The sequence below is a fragment of the Cylas formicarius genome, unplaced genomic scaffold (genome assembly GCF_029955315.1).
Source record: "Cylas formicarius isolate icCylForm1 unplaced genomic scaffold, icCylForm1.1 PGA_scaffold_5__7_contigs__length_24384050, whole genome shotgun sequence".
NCBI lineage: Eukaryota > Metazoa > Arthropoda > Insecta > Coleoptera > Brentidae > Cylas > Cylas formicarius.
Genome location: NW_026844341.1, coordinates 2,676,915 through 2,691,352, shown reverse-complemented (window position 1 = coordinate 2,691,352; position 14,438 = coordinate 2,676,915). Strand labels below are relative to the sequence as shown.

The window sequence follows — 14,438 nt, the reverse complement described above, 5'->3', positions numbered from 1 at the left end:
TACGCCCCTATTTTATCCAATTTCTCATAATTGTCATATTTGGGGTTACCATAAGCCGTAGCAGAAATAAGGAGAAGGAAGAAATTAAAATGACAACTAAAGTATGTTATTAAAACAGAGATCTGTTTTGCATCGTCTACTTGTAAAAAATAAATTAAAAATGTATACTTTGCATTTGAAATACCCCATATTTGTGAAAAGCCCATAATAAGTCTAATACAAATATTAAAAAATATTGCAAGAACACCACTTTAGTTTGCATATGAGAAGTTAGGAATGGTGTCTTTCAAAATCATCATGTAACCAAAAATCCAAGATACATTTCGCAGGCCTTTATTAATAAGCGAGATACGTCGTGAAACCATAAAAAATGATACACACTGCACAGTCTTAATTGTTATTATTTATTTATTAGGGAAAGAACAAATAACTAAAGAATAATCCAGATTATCTCCCTAAGATTCAAAAACTAAAGCTTTCTTTTACATTTCAATTGCTCAATTGTGAAAGTACTAAACAAATATGAGGAAAGCCAAAAGGAAACCAATGAAATTTTTAAAACTTACTTCCACTTCCGACACGAAGCACGTGGAATTGCTGGAATTAAAGTTGCTGCTAACATTCGCCGGTATTTCCGTTCTCATATTAGAACTAATGATATCTACACCAATTGCTACCACTTAAACGGCCCGATGAGTTCTTATAAAATAAAGAAAAATGATCTTAAAAAACTATTTGTTTATGTTTATGGCATTTTAATGGCCTCGTGTGAACCGGTATCATACAGGTTGAGTCGAAATCGCATTCAATCTGGGATTTCAAGGTCATGGTTAATATCGGGTGTATGTCGTGTTACCGATTTTATAACCATCACGTTCTGCTCGATCCTATTATCATTAATTTATTAAAAAATAAGAATGTATTCGAGCAAAAGCTATTTAAATGTTTGTTCCCAAATCATCCCTTTAATACTTACATGTTCCATCTATCCACAAGCTTATTACTTGAATATTGTTAACTTTTTTTGCTGGTATCTTTTTCTCTATTTTCTATGTAAACCGTGTAAGCAATCAAAAGCTCACCCTTTCACCCCAAGAATGCTATTTTTTAAATATCTGACCTTAATATCTCAATCTAGGTTTAGGGTAACAACAGTGCCAGCATTCCTGCATGCCTAACTTATAATTATTATTATTAATTGAAAACTTTTTGAACTCAGGTGGCTTTTGCTTGATGAAAATCCATTTAAAACAATAAATAAGAACTAAAAGTTCAGATTTTCACGAAATTATATATATTCACTTGACAATTGTTTCGACAACACCGTGTTTTTATCAAAGTAATATTTACAAACTACCTGCTACTATATATACTGAAAAAAACCAATAAAACCTTAATTCAAGTTGTAATGTTGTAAATCTAATTGATCGTTAAGCAATGTCTCATTTTGTTCCAATAAATTTAGTTTTCTTTTTGTGGCCGTATGTAAAATATCAAAATTGTCATCAAACATGTGTTATTCTGTGTTTAAGTGTGTAGCATAGTTAGAATCTAGACTATTGTTTTTAAACGCTCTTTTATGTTCGTTAATGCGTTTCTTGAAAGATCTACCTGTTTGTCCAATATAAATTTTAGGTCAAGATCCGCATTTCAACCTGTGGTGATTTTTAAGATTTTTATTGTTTTTTAAAAATTTTCCTATTGTGTTGTTAGTACTGAAAACAATTTTTAAACCACATTTTGACAAATGTTTTGAAACTTTTTCACTGGGTTGTGCTATGTATGTAATTGTTTTAAATTGTTCGCGTTCTGTATTAGGTTTCGGATAAATAGAGTTTACTGTTATCTGGATTTGTTTTTTTATTTATAATTTTATCGATAATGGACGGATTGTAGCCGTTGTTCAGTACAATTTGTTTAATGTTATTAAGTTCTTTGTTGTAAATATTATGTTATTTTGAGAAGCTTTGTTTTTAATAGATTTTACTTGTGATATTTGTTTCAAAAAAATGTTGGCTACGGGACTAGATTCTAGGTAAAAATGTGTATCTATGGCAGTTTTTACCCCTTTTCCATTATACATTTTGGACCCTTTTACAGGGTATTTCAGTTATTTTTAAAGAAAGGAAAGCTTAAATGATTTTCAATTAATGTAAAAAATAATATACAAGGTGTTCCAGAGCCAGTAAAATTCAACGGAGATACGAGGGTGGTCCCAAAATCGATAGTTTTGGATTTCCCCCTGTATCTCAAAAACCGAGAAGCCCATGATAATTTGTTGACATCCTGAATTAAAAAGAAAAAATAACGAAGTGTCGCGGAAACCGCACTTTTTATCTTAAAAAATAAGCGAATATACTACAAAAGTGACCAAAATAGGATACCCAGTACGGTGCGTCACAAAAAGCGCAGAATTTCACCCTGTATCTCGGGAACGAAACAAGGTGGCATAATTCCGTTTTGCGCCATTCAAAGTTCCATGACACCCTGACATAAGATCGCGAAAACCGCAAAGTTCCATTTCTGCTGGTTGCCGAAAAACTATGTGATTAGCAGCAATTTTTTTTACAGCGTACTTTATTTAATGCTAAAATAGATATATTAGGTACGAAATTTAAAGAAGTTTGTCAATGTTTTGCATGCTATCAAAATCCTCATGGTGTATTTCCTCACCTTAGACATCAAAAGACTCGAATTTTCACTAGCGTTCGCAAAAACACTACTGACTGGCAGTAGTTACGCATATTTTACGGATATTTTTCAAATTTGAGACTTGCCTGTGCCTGTGCGCTTCTGACCATTTGTAGTTCATCCAAATTAGGCAGGGAAATGCTATTTCGTCTGTCCAAGCTGTCTCGTCTCTTACCGCCATTGTTTCGGGTAGTAGTCGTCCCCACTCTAGGTGTGCTTTCGTCATCCAAATCATCGTCGACGTAAGGAAGGTGCTGCAGGTTCTCTTGGGAAGGTCCGTCCACGACGATGGTGGGTACGTCGTCGCCGTTTACGAGGTTTTCCTTATCTCCCTTGGCGCGTCTGTCGTACGCCATCTTCTATTCTGTAACGGTTAGGTTAATCGCTGTTGTTCAACATAAAGAAATCGTACACAAATATGCAAATTTCTCACAAATAGCTTAATATTTATGACAAACAATTACGTTCCACGCGAACCAAGAGCCAGTGGCGTGGTATACGAATTATACCATTATTTCATTATGTTCATATTGTTTCAAAAATCAAAAGGGGGATATCGCGCTATAAAGATGTTGGAAAAATAACGTTTCTATTTTTTTTTATCTTAAAAACGCTAGAACATTAAATTAAAGTTATTATAAAAACGCACGTTTTGCATATATTTTTATTTTTTTTTAAATGATTGGAGAGGATTCCTGGCTAAATTTAAGAAAAACTTTATGCATTGGCGTGGAACAAATAAATTTCGATAGGCTGGTTAATTCGAAACTTTATTATGTGCTGCAATGTTTTCTTAAATCTCACTGTTTTTAAATAAAAATTTAAATTGGCTGCTGTCAAACAGTTGTATTTTGTACCAACCATTTATCAATCATCTTCTAAACAATTTTATTTAAAATATGATTTATTAATAAATTAAATGAAATTAATTGATCTAAAACACAATAAATAAACAAGACACTTAAGGCAATAGAAAAATTCGAATGTGGTAAAAATGCCTGCTTTGCCGATATAATACGCTGGAATATGCCGGGATTATTTATTAAGACGTTTCCATAGGCGATTATGTGACTTCTTAGTTGTTTGATATCTTGTATTGAGATAGTGTAAAGTAATGTCTCATTTAAGTCACATGTCCCGGGACCTGTGGAGGATATTCTTAGAATATATTTTAGCATATATGCTAGGGATTTACTGTAAAATACATCCCAGGGATATAATCTGAAAGGACAGCTTGCGGATTGACTGTACACGATATAATAATAATAATAATCAACTTTATTTCACATTGTGTCATAAATACATTATCTAAAAATAATATACCAAACACAAAGGATATTCTTACAAATTTCAATTACATCGTATTAATTAAACCATTATTTAAATATTAAAGAAAAAATCTTCTATGGAGTAAGGTTCTAACTCTATCAATAACTTTTTTATTGTATATTTAAAGATTTTTAGATTTCCAATTGATTTTACCTCATTTGGTAATTTATTATACAATCTCAGGCACATGTAATAAGGACTCCTTTCAGTTAAGGTAAATAGAGTAATTTACATTTAGGGTTCTGGTATTATATCTATGAAATATCTGTAGTTCGAAGTCCTTTCGATTTTTAAAAAAGAATGTCAATGCTTCATAAATATATAAAGCATATACAGTAAAAATACCTTCAGCCTTGAACACCCCTCTACAGCTCTTTCTAAATTCCATTTTTTTGACAGTGCGAAGAGTCATCTTTTGAACCACGAAAATTTTCTGTATTTGACCACTACCAAAAGATAATTCCATACCTCATGCGCGACTGAAAGTTTGCAAAGTACATAACTTTTAAAGTTTCCTTATTCATATAATTTGCAACGACTCTAATTCCATAACAAATTGAATTTAATTTATTTAGCAGATAATCAATATGTTCAGACCAATCAAGAAATTCGTCAATTTGTAAACCTAAGAATTTAGTGCTATTTACAATACTAATATTTTCTTTACCTATTCCTATTCCTAATGGTATTTCAACTCTACATAATTTAGCTCTAAACATACTTAAATTCGTTTTCTCTTTGTTTCAATTTATTTCCTAGAAACCAGTCATAAGCCCTTGTAAAAATATTGTTGGCTTTATCACTAACCTCAGTGAGATTATTTCCACCTACAAGCAGGTTGGTATCATCTTCATAGCATATTATGCTCTCTTCTTCTGACTGTGTTACGAAATACAAGTCATTCACAAAAATGGTAAATAAAATTTCACCAAGAATACTACCTTGTATACCACAGATATCTTCTAAGTAGATAGCCTGAAGATAGCCCCATGCGCCATAATGGGAACATTAGAATAGAAACCTAAAAAGTTAAATTTTGAACAACTGAGAATGAACCTACTTCAGCCTTGTTTATTATTATTTCTGAAGAAATAATAATTCATGTAGGTAAAACTTTATGATAATATATAACATAAGATTTGATTAATTTTAAGCTGAACGAATGATAATCAGTAGGGACAGGGTGCCTTATGTAAATGCGCAACTCGTCGTCGGCTTTGGAACGAGTCGAGAAATATAGATACTTGGGTAGTTGGCTGTATGACGATTGGGACAACGACAAAGAAATCAAAGCCAGAATAGAAATAGCCCGGAGCTATTTTCTCAAATTTAAACATATACTTACCAACAGAGACACAAGCCTGAACCTAAGAGGACGATACGTCGAGTGCTATATATGGTCCGTTCTATTATATGGTATGGAAACATGGACGCTCAAAATAACATCAATTAATAGATTAGAAGCGTTTGAGATGTGGACTTACCGCCGTATGCTGAGAGTATCATGGGTCGAAAGGGTTACAAACGAGGAAATTTTGAGAAAAATGGGCAGAGACAGAGAAATTCTATTACACATAAAAAAACGAAAAACGGCCTATTTCGGACACATAATGAGGAACCCAAAATATCGGCTTCTCCAACTAATCGTCGAGGGTAAGATAGAGGGCAAGCGTGGCGTAGGAAGGAAACAAATGTCATGGCTTAGAAACCTAAGGGAATGGACTGGCTTGAAAAATATCGGGGACCTTGTACATACAGTAATGGACAGGGTGGCATACGGAAATGTGATCGCCAACATCCAATAGTAGTGGATAGGCAGCTGAAGAAGAAGCTGACCGAACCATTGTTGTGAAGTCTACCAACATCATGCCTTGTATTTATTAATTTGGTAGGTCAATGAGATAGGAAGATCAGGCGGCGGGAGTAGTTATGAGTTTGTAAAACAAGCTGATTTCAAATGATCTTGCAATTAAATTTAATTGGTTGGGCATGAAGAAAAAGGAGCAATTTTCAAAATTAAAATTGGCCAAATTAATACTTGGTAAGTAAATATTATGTTTTTTAAAATAAATAGGACGGAAATGTAATATAAATAAAGTATAAGAAATATAATTTAATAAAATATATATTATGGTGATTGCTTACTTGATACTTTTTTTTAAGGAGTGATTGCTGGATCGAGTTAAGATAAAACTGACTTTTTTGTAACCTATATACGTTTTAGATTACATCTCTTTTTTGATTCTAGACTTCTTTTCGTATCTTATTGCTTAGTGTTTGAAAACAAAAATAAAATCCACTTTCTCTTTATGTATTTTGAGCAGTTAAATTTAGGCATACAAAACTAAATTATTTTTTTATTTAAGTAAGCAATATTAGACAAAATCTCAATGAACAAAATTATATTTTTAGTTATATGGTATAGTTAGTATATTTTTTTCTTAAAATGGATGCAAGAATAACCCCGCAAAAACAAAATATTAATTTTAGGAACCCTCCATAAAGTACAATTTTCACATTAAAATGGTTGTTGGGTTAATTCATGAAAACCTTTTTCTTATCACGAGCAAAAAAAACTAGGAAAATTTTTGGGTTGACAAAAAATATTCCATGAAAATAGGCTTTAGCTGTCAAACTGAAAAGTCATATTCGTTCTAGTTATAGTTTTATGCGCGCGATAGTACCTAATCTCTTGAAAGACATGAAAGTTTAATCAGTTTTGTATTTAATGAAATAAAATACACAAAAGTATATACCTGCATCATGATGGAGATTAGCATCTAAGACCACTTTCATCAAAGTACTATCAGTGTCAAATCAAGCCTTCACGTAAAAGGCGGATGTAGGGATTTTTTAAATCTGTTTTTTAAACATATAAGATACCAGTCTAGTTCTTTTTTTTTATATAAAGTATAGATATACTCAAAACTAAAACGTTTTCAGATGCGGATAAGAAGGCAAACACATCACAAACATTAAAAGAATGTTGAGCTGAAAAAAGCTACTTTCATCAAATAATGACAGAAAACCTGTCAAATATTAGTTATTATTTTAGACTTTAGTTGAAGGTATAGTATTTTACTCTATTTTTAAGATATTTTAGGTTAGGTTGTTCTCTATTTTTGCTGTATTTTAGACCTACAATTTTTTCATATATAAAATAGAAAAAAATCAAAATCAAATGTGTATAAAATGTGTTTTAGTAATGGTAATTAATCGGCAGTCCTTCACTTTTACCATCAAAAGCAAAATTAAAAATTAATTGGAAAAAACTACTGGACATTACCTTTCCAGTATTTCTCAGGGGCTGTTGGACATAACCAAATAATTAAGTAAGGTCCACTGCTATGTCTATATAAGATTCTATATCCTACCAGTCGGATATACTAACGACGTCTCAACTAGTACAACTGGATATCCTTAGTATGCCCTAACAAACATCCTACGGGCATACGTATCTGATATACTGTGGACGTTCCAATTAATAACATCGTATATCCTTGAGACGTGTTAAGGATGTCCCTTAGGTGAAACAGTATATTCCTAGGATATACTCTATGTCACGTCAGATATCCTGAAGATATTTTACAGACGTCCTTGTGCTATTTGAGACATGTCTGTTCTAGATAACAGGGCTACATTTTATAGCAAAGGAAGTAATTCTTCTTGTGGAAATCGAAAATACCAATTAATCATCACCTAATTTTGAACATAGAAAAAGAGGCCCAATTAAATTTCTAATCAAACTGATAGTGATATCTACATTCTGCTATTGAATGTGGATTATCTCTAGTCTTTACATACCTGGTGTGAAAGTATGGAATTGCATCCTTAGCTTCGCCCGAGAAGAGAATTTTTAAACAGAAAATTAACCTTCGATATTGATTCGGCGAAACCGTTGAGAAAAAATCATCCTCGGTTCGAAATCTCTTGGTATAAGAGTTTGTACATGGTATATACTTGTGTTGTGTTGTGTTGTTAATATTCTCCATTCATAATTCAGCTTCCTGGTAAAGTTTGTTCATAGATATAAGAAAGTGACTAACTGATACGAATTAAGGAAAGACCTGGACAAGCTGTAAGAATTAAATATGGCCGAACAGGTCCGTACCTTGCTTAGAATTTAATTATTTGGGGTATTGTTAGGAAAGATACTAAACAATATTTATTTATTTATGTATGTATTTATGTTTAAATTATTCACATAATATATCAGTATCAATATCGCTATCATCGCGTGTTCTAAATATTATTTGTTCTATATTATTTGCAATATGGATATAGGATTGTTCTGCTTTTTCTATATGTTTAACAGAATTTGCCCAACTGTGCAGGGATGTTAAAAACTTTGGTTTCTATAAGTTTGAGGACATTGGAGTTAACACGGGGAAAACATTGTTACGACGAATGGCAGATTTCAGTTGGTGCCAAACATGTTCAATGAGATTAAATATACTATAAAACTGTATATCCTAGATTTTTTGCATAATTATCACAGATGTATTCCTTTTGTAGGTTCAAGCTTTGTAGAACCTCAATTAATTGCTTTTTGGTATAATCCTCGTGAAAATAAATGTCGTTATTATACATTTAGTTTTGGATTGTTGCTTTTGTGTCACATCAGGGAGAGGTTTTAGTCAACTGTCTACTGTGATAAATTGCATTGTCCATTACAATGACGCTATTAAGGAATGTTTGGAACCACTTTGTTTTTAAACCAACTTTCAAATAAATCAGCAGTGGTGTCTTCACGGTAATCCAGTCGTAATATTTTTCGCAGATAGGGAATATCCATTTGGAATCCAACTATCTTTAGAGCCAGCATGCAAAATAGTTATTCTTTTACCTCTTTTTGATGGCGCGTTTGTTTTACACTCATCAGTTGAGTCAACCCAACCTTCTTCCGGGGTATCATAAGTGTCGAACCAGGTTTCATCCAAGTAATTAATTGGCCTTTGCTGTTCTCTGTAAATCCTATTTTTTTCTAGATATTCCAGCAGCCATTTTCGAATTCTAAAAGATTCCATTAAAACTTGCCTCTTGTCAATTTTTTTAAATCTAAAACTCATGTGTTGAATACACTTCCATAGGTAGTTCGCCCACATTTAACACCGGTTTCATCTTTTTCAAGCTTCCTAATCTAATGTAGGCACGCTTTGTTCCTCGTATAACTGGGTAAATTTTACGCCGTATTATATCTTGATCACTTTCATCTACACTCGAGAAAATGTCAGCATTGCTTCTTTTTTTCCTCACTGAAATTGGATTATTCACAATTTTCCATGCAGTTGATGTTGTAATTTTTGTCAATATGACCGTTTCTTCTATAGATGCTTGCTTGCTGGCACCACGTTCAATGAGAGTCAAATAAACATTGTTTATAACTTCCTTAGTCTCAGTAGAATAGTGTTTTCTACATTTGTGAGGGAGTATCTTCTGAGATACGCTAGACTCGCACATATTTTGCATAATTCGCACGCTCTATTATACGCGAAATAAGAATGATTACTAATAAACTTAAACTAAGTAGTATACCAAACCAAAGAATATTAATCACGGGTAGGTATAAAATTATTTTCTATTACGGACCACAATTTTACTTTAGGTAATAATCTTGTTGCATTGTATGTTAATGACCACCTTTTGATAATCCCATTCAAAAGCATTTGGTCACTTTCTTATATCTATGAACATACTTGTTTCCGGTCACCCCTCAATTATATTTAGTATGGTCTGTCGCAATCTTCATCGTGCTGGCTTTTTCCGGCAATTATGGAAGTTACCTGTCGACGGCAATAAAATTCTGGTCCGATGGGTATATTAGTGACGAACTCTCAAAGTATAATTTTCTATTTAGGTGGATATAATCTTATTAAATTACACTAAGAAAAAACATGACATTAAATATATACAATAAATTCATAGCTAGGAATATCTATACATAATTACATTTTTATTCCAAATGTCTAAATCTAATTCTGTGTCACTATCAGAGTCGTCATTGAGATTATTTTAATAGGATTTATGTTGTTTTGTATAGAAAAGTAATCCTCAATTTTTATAATGTGCTGTACTGAATTTTTCCAGTTCTAGATTGGTATGTTATTAATTACATTTTCTATCAAACAGTAGTACTTAAAGTAGGAGAAACATTTTCCGTCCTGACCTTTAATTTTACTTGGTTCAACGAATACTCTATAGGGTGAAACATATGGAGGAAGACATAAAATAGTATGCTCAGTAGACAGGAATCTTTTAAAGCTTCTTGTTTAATAAGTCTTCTACTGTTTATAGTTTTTTGAACACTGCGAATTGTCAACACTCAAGAAATATATCTGAAAGAAAGAAATATACCCTCTCCACCCCTGCCTTGTCACTCATGTAAGAATAAATTTTTTGTTAAGGCTTTACCCAATAACAATAGGTAATAACATCGTTAAAGTTTTTTGGGGAGTGTCCGTCGAAAGGTAATACCATGAAGATTGAGACAGACTATACAGCAGCTTCTAATCCGGGAGTCCGGACTTCGCGACGTCCGCCGGCATCAAAACTGCTTTTTTAGAAATTATTTTTTTTTATTTGAAAGCGGTAAGAATTATGGAAAAATTGCAGGAGACGAAAGTATCTAAATAAAAAAAAATAAACGGCATTTTAGTCACCAGTGAAAAATATACAGCAAGTGTATGTTTATAATAAGTATACTTCCGTAATATTTTATTGTTCTATTTATTTCTGTTTTTAATATATAAAATCAGTTTCCCCCCCATATCTGAAGCTACTTTTGACCCAACAACAAACTACCCCTTATTTTTTAGGATAGGCAAAACTCATAAATTGGCCCAAACTTGAGTGCATTCTGTAAATGGAAAGGTTGAAGTATTCGTTGGGTTAGTCTGTAGAGCCTTTTGCATACTCGATGACATTTTTTTACTCTACACCTTTCTGAAGTAGACTATATATAATATTATTTTTTTTACTAATCACCATAGCTTGTGTCTTTTCAGTGGAGATGATTATGTTATATCTCTTTGCAGTTTCCTCGAGTTAATGTAGTGTAGTGGTTGCAGGTCATCTTTATTCTCCGCTAGAAGAACTACATCGTCCGTATGGCAGAGAATCTTCAGAGAGCCATTCAATAACTGCCATTCGTTAGTTTCACACTAGGGTAGGGCTTAAGCTGTCATCTTGTCTGATACCGCTCTTTACTAAAAGTTCTTGGTTGAAGCCGTTTCTGTTTTATTACATATTTTATTGTTTAGTTCTCTGATTTTTCCTATATATTTCGAGTCAATGTTGTTTTCAATTACCTCTTGGAGATATATTTTATCGAATGCCTTCATCAAATTCACAAAGCAGAAAAACATGGTTTTATTAAATTCTATTGACTTCTCAATTAGTTGCCTAAGAATAAATATGGCATCCACTGTGATTTTTTCTAAAACCTTGTTGCTTGTCAGAAGTCTCTATAGTCCCCGTAATCTTCTTGCATACCAGAATGGTTATGCATGTTTTCCACTCAGAAGGGATCTGTTCTGTGGGGATTATGATTTGGTACAGGCTTTGGGGATTTCCGCTTTTTAACACGCCTTATACCTGATCGTATATTTTCGGTGTTGATATTGCCTTTATCCTTTTTCTTAGTCTCTGATACCGTACATGTGTCTATTTTGTATTTTGTATAATAATTTTTTGGTTTTTGTTATATGATATTCCAGCACACAATTCGTAGTACATATTTCTTCTTCGGATCGTTCTTCCTTGGTAATTGTCCGTTTTCCGAGGCATTTCCACTAGTTCTATGAGCAAGTGATTTTTTTGCGAGAGGTAGGTTGCTAGCCTTACTTCTGAACCCTCCTCGTTTTATCATGGCTTAGGACTGACAGAGGTAGATAATAGGCTACTCAATCCACCGATCGCTACCTCTGGCAAAGTTGCATATTTGGAAAAATGACGTCTTCATTATCTGTCTAACTGTCTAATGCTATCAATGTAGATTTTCATCAGGGAGTTTTGTTTTGCCATATAAAAATAAAGCGTTGGTTTAACGAGTTTGGGATAGGAATATAGGCTTTTTACAAAACTTCTGAATTCCTCCTGCATCGGTCCTTTAAAAATAAAAATTACTGACGTTTCGCCAATCATCCTGTTGGCTTCTTCAGAGCTAAACTGAAACTGGCTCGCATTTTACTCTGTACCTGTTTATATATTATTTGAAGAGGGCGGAGCTAAAGACCTCAGTGACAGTTGATTGTTGTTGGTTGCTTATAGATTTCTATAGACTCTCGGATTTTTCATTGGTAGAAGAATTGATTACATACAAGAATTCTAGGTTTATCGAATGAGTTTATATTCTTTGAGCCTAGTTAATATTTTTCGTTAGCAAGTTCGACTCCTCGCAGGAGGAGTTCAGAAGTTTTGTAAAAAGTATAATAGTAGACCGTGGAAGTTTCTTTGCAAAAAAAAGGAATATAGGCCCATATTACTTACCGAATCAAAAATACTTACAACGGCCGGTATCGCAGGACGTGTAGATAAAACCGCGTCAGTTCCCGTATTTACATTTTCGATTTGGTGCTCGGAGCGTGTTTTGAGTCGCCGAAATAAACGGTAATGAGTGAGAGATCGCAAAATCTGCTTCCCGTACACTGCAAACCGCGCGGGCATTTGTTTAAACAACCAAATATCTCTTATCTCGCTTATTGCATTGGTTTAATTGTCGTCGTAAAAGGAATTTGTTTAAATTCTCACGACATTTATTACGGAACCGCGCGGTACGGTACTAATCGGTTCGCACGGCGTTTGACGCGGTTTTCTAAAATTCGCGTCCAGAAATTATACCGCCATTTTGCTCGTTTAAGTTAATATGTGGACCACCCACGGTTCCCGGCGTGAAAAATTCGTTTAACGTTTCGAAACAAAAATGTATTTATAAATTGAATAGATTTCGCTCTGCCCGTCGGTTTTTGTTCTTTTGGCGCGCGTACGCGCAGTCAAGGCGCAAAGAATTTTGGCACTCGATTCATATTAGCAGGAAACGATATCGAGAAAGACAATAACGAAGCTACTAACGAATACGTTTCGTATTTTTGAAGAGTGCAAGCGGCCAACACGACTCAAACACGACCTAAATCTTGTGTAGGTATACTTTGTCTCAAAGTATATCATTTTGGCTTTTGACAGCCATTATCGAAAAAATATGCTCACAGCAACAAAACACCTGGCCAGTCGGCATCGGGGACGGACTTTTAAGATGTTTCAAAAATCAAATATCATATTGTGGTTTTTAATAATGACCGAAATAAGGACGTTTTGATTCAAAACCTAATTCTGTTTCACTCTCACTCTATTTTTTCTTTTTTTGAACGCAAATCTTCGTATTTTTGACAAGTCGTCTTATAAGCGCGTGCATGCGGCGACTACGACTCAAACACGAGTTAAATCCTGTGTATAGGTATATTTTGTCTCAAAGTATATCGTTTTTGCTTTCGACGGCCACTATCGAAAAGACATGCTCACGGCAACAAAACACCTGACCAGTCGGTATTGTAAGATCACGGACGGACTTTTAACGTGTTTAAAAAATCAAATATTTTATTGTGGTTATCAATAATTACCAAAATAAGTACTTTTCAATACTTCAATACTTCAATACTTTTCCAATAGCAATGAGGCCGAAAGCAATCCTACACCTTCCACTGTGGTCCTTCCTTACATTCAAAACATCAGTGACCACATATCAAACGTTCTAAAGAAGTATAACGTCAAAAATCTCTCGACATCTTCGCTCCGTCAAAGACAAAATTCTATTTGAGATGCCAGGAGAATACAGCATTCCATGCATATGCGGCAGAGAATACATTGGGGAGACAGAACGAAAAATATCAACTAGACTCAAAGAACACGAAAGAGCCTTACGATTAAGACAAATAAACTCATCAGCTATTGCCGAAGACACTCCCGAAACCGGAAATAAAATTTTCGTTTCAGTTCTTCTACCAACGAAAAATCCGAGAGTCTATAGAAATCAAACAACCTAACAATCTTAACCGCGACTCAGGTCTTTATATGTCACCAATGTGGGAATCATTCATCCGAGACGATGTTTATACCCCTCATTTAGCTCCACCCGTCTCAAACAATATATAAGCAGGTACAGAGTAAAATGCGAGCCAGTTTCAGTCAAGCTCTGAAGAAGCCAACAGGATGATTGAAGAAACGACAGCAAGTTCGACTCAGCAAAAACCGACGCAGGAGGAAAGTGATTGATTGGTTTACCGTATACATTTATGTTAAATAAGATTGAAGACAGATTGTTGATGCTAAGCTGTGCTGGAGGGTTCCAGTAAAGAGATTGTAAAAGAATGATGTGCTTCTTGTCAATGCCAATGTTCCTCAGAATAGGTGACGGACATGATCAA

General features: G+C 33.8%; 1 protein-coding gene across 3 annotated transcripts in view; it reads right to left on the bottom strand.

The window, feature by feature from the left end:
* The window catches only part of LOC132702136 (myogenesis-regulating glycosidase), a 67,213-nt gene extending 54,416 nt beyond the window's left edge, over positions 1 to 12,797 (bottom strand). Inside the window, exons 1-2 of one of the 3 annotated variants that reach the window (XM_060670583.1) lie at positions 12,508 to 12,797; positions 2,778 to 3,055 (exon numbers count right to left, since the gene is read on the bottom strand). In XM_060670583.1, coding sequence (XP_060526566.1) covers positions 2,778 to 3,047 — 270 coding nt within the window. In that variant the 5' untranslated portion in view covers positions 3,048 to 3,055; positions 12,508 to 12,797. Of the gene's footprint in view, positions 1 to 566; positions 708 to 2,777; positions 3,056 to 12,507 lie in introns of those variants that run through there. The other 2 variants (XM_060670584.1, XM_060670586.1) reach the window with 2 other exon arrangements.
* Between the last annotated feature and the right edge of the window lie 1,641 nt (positions 12,798 to 14,438).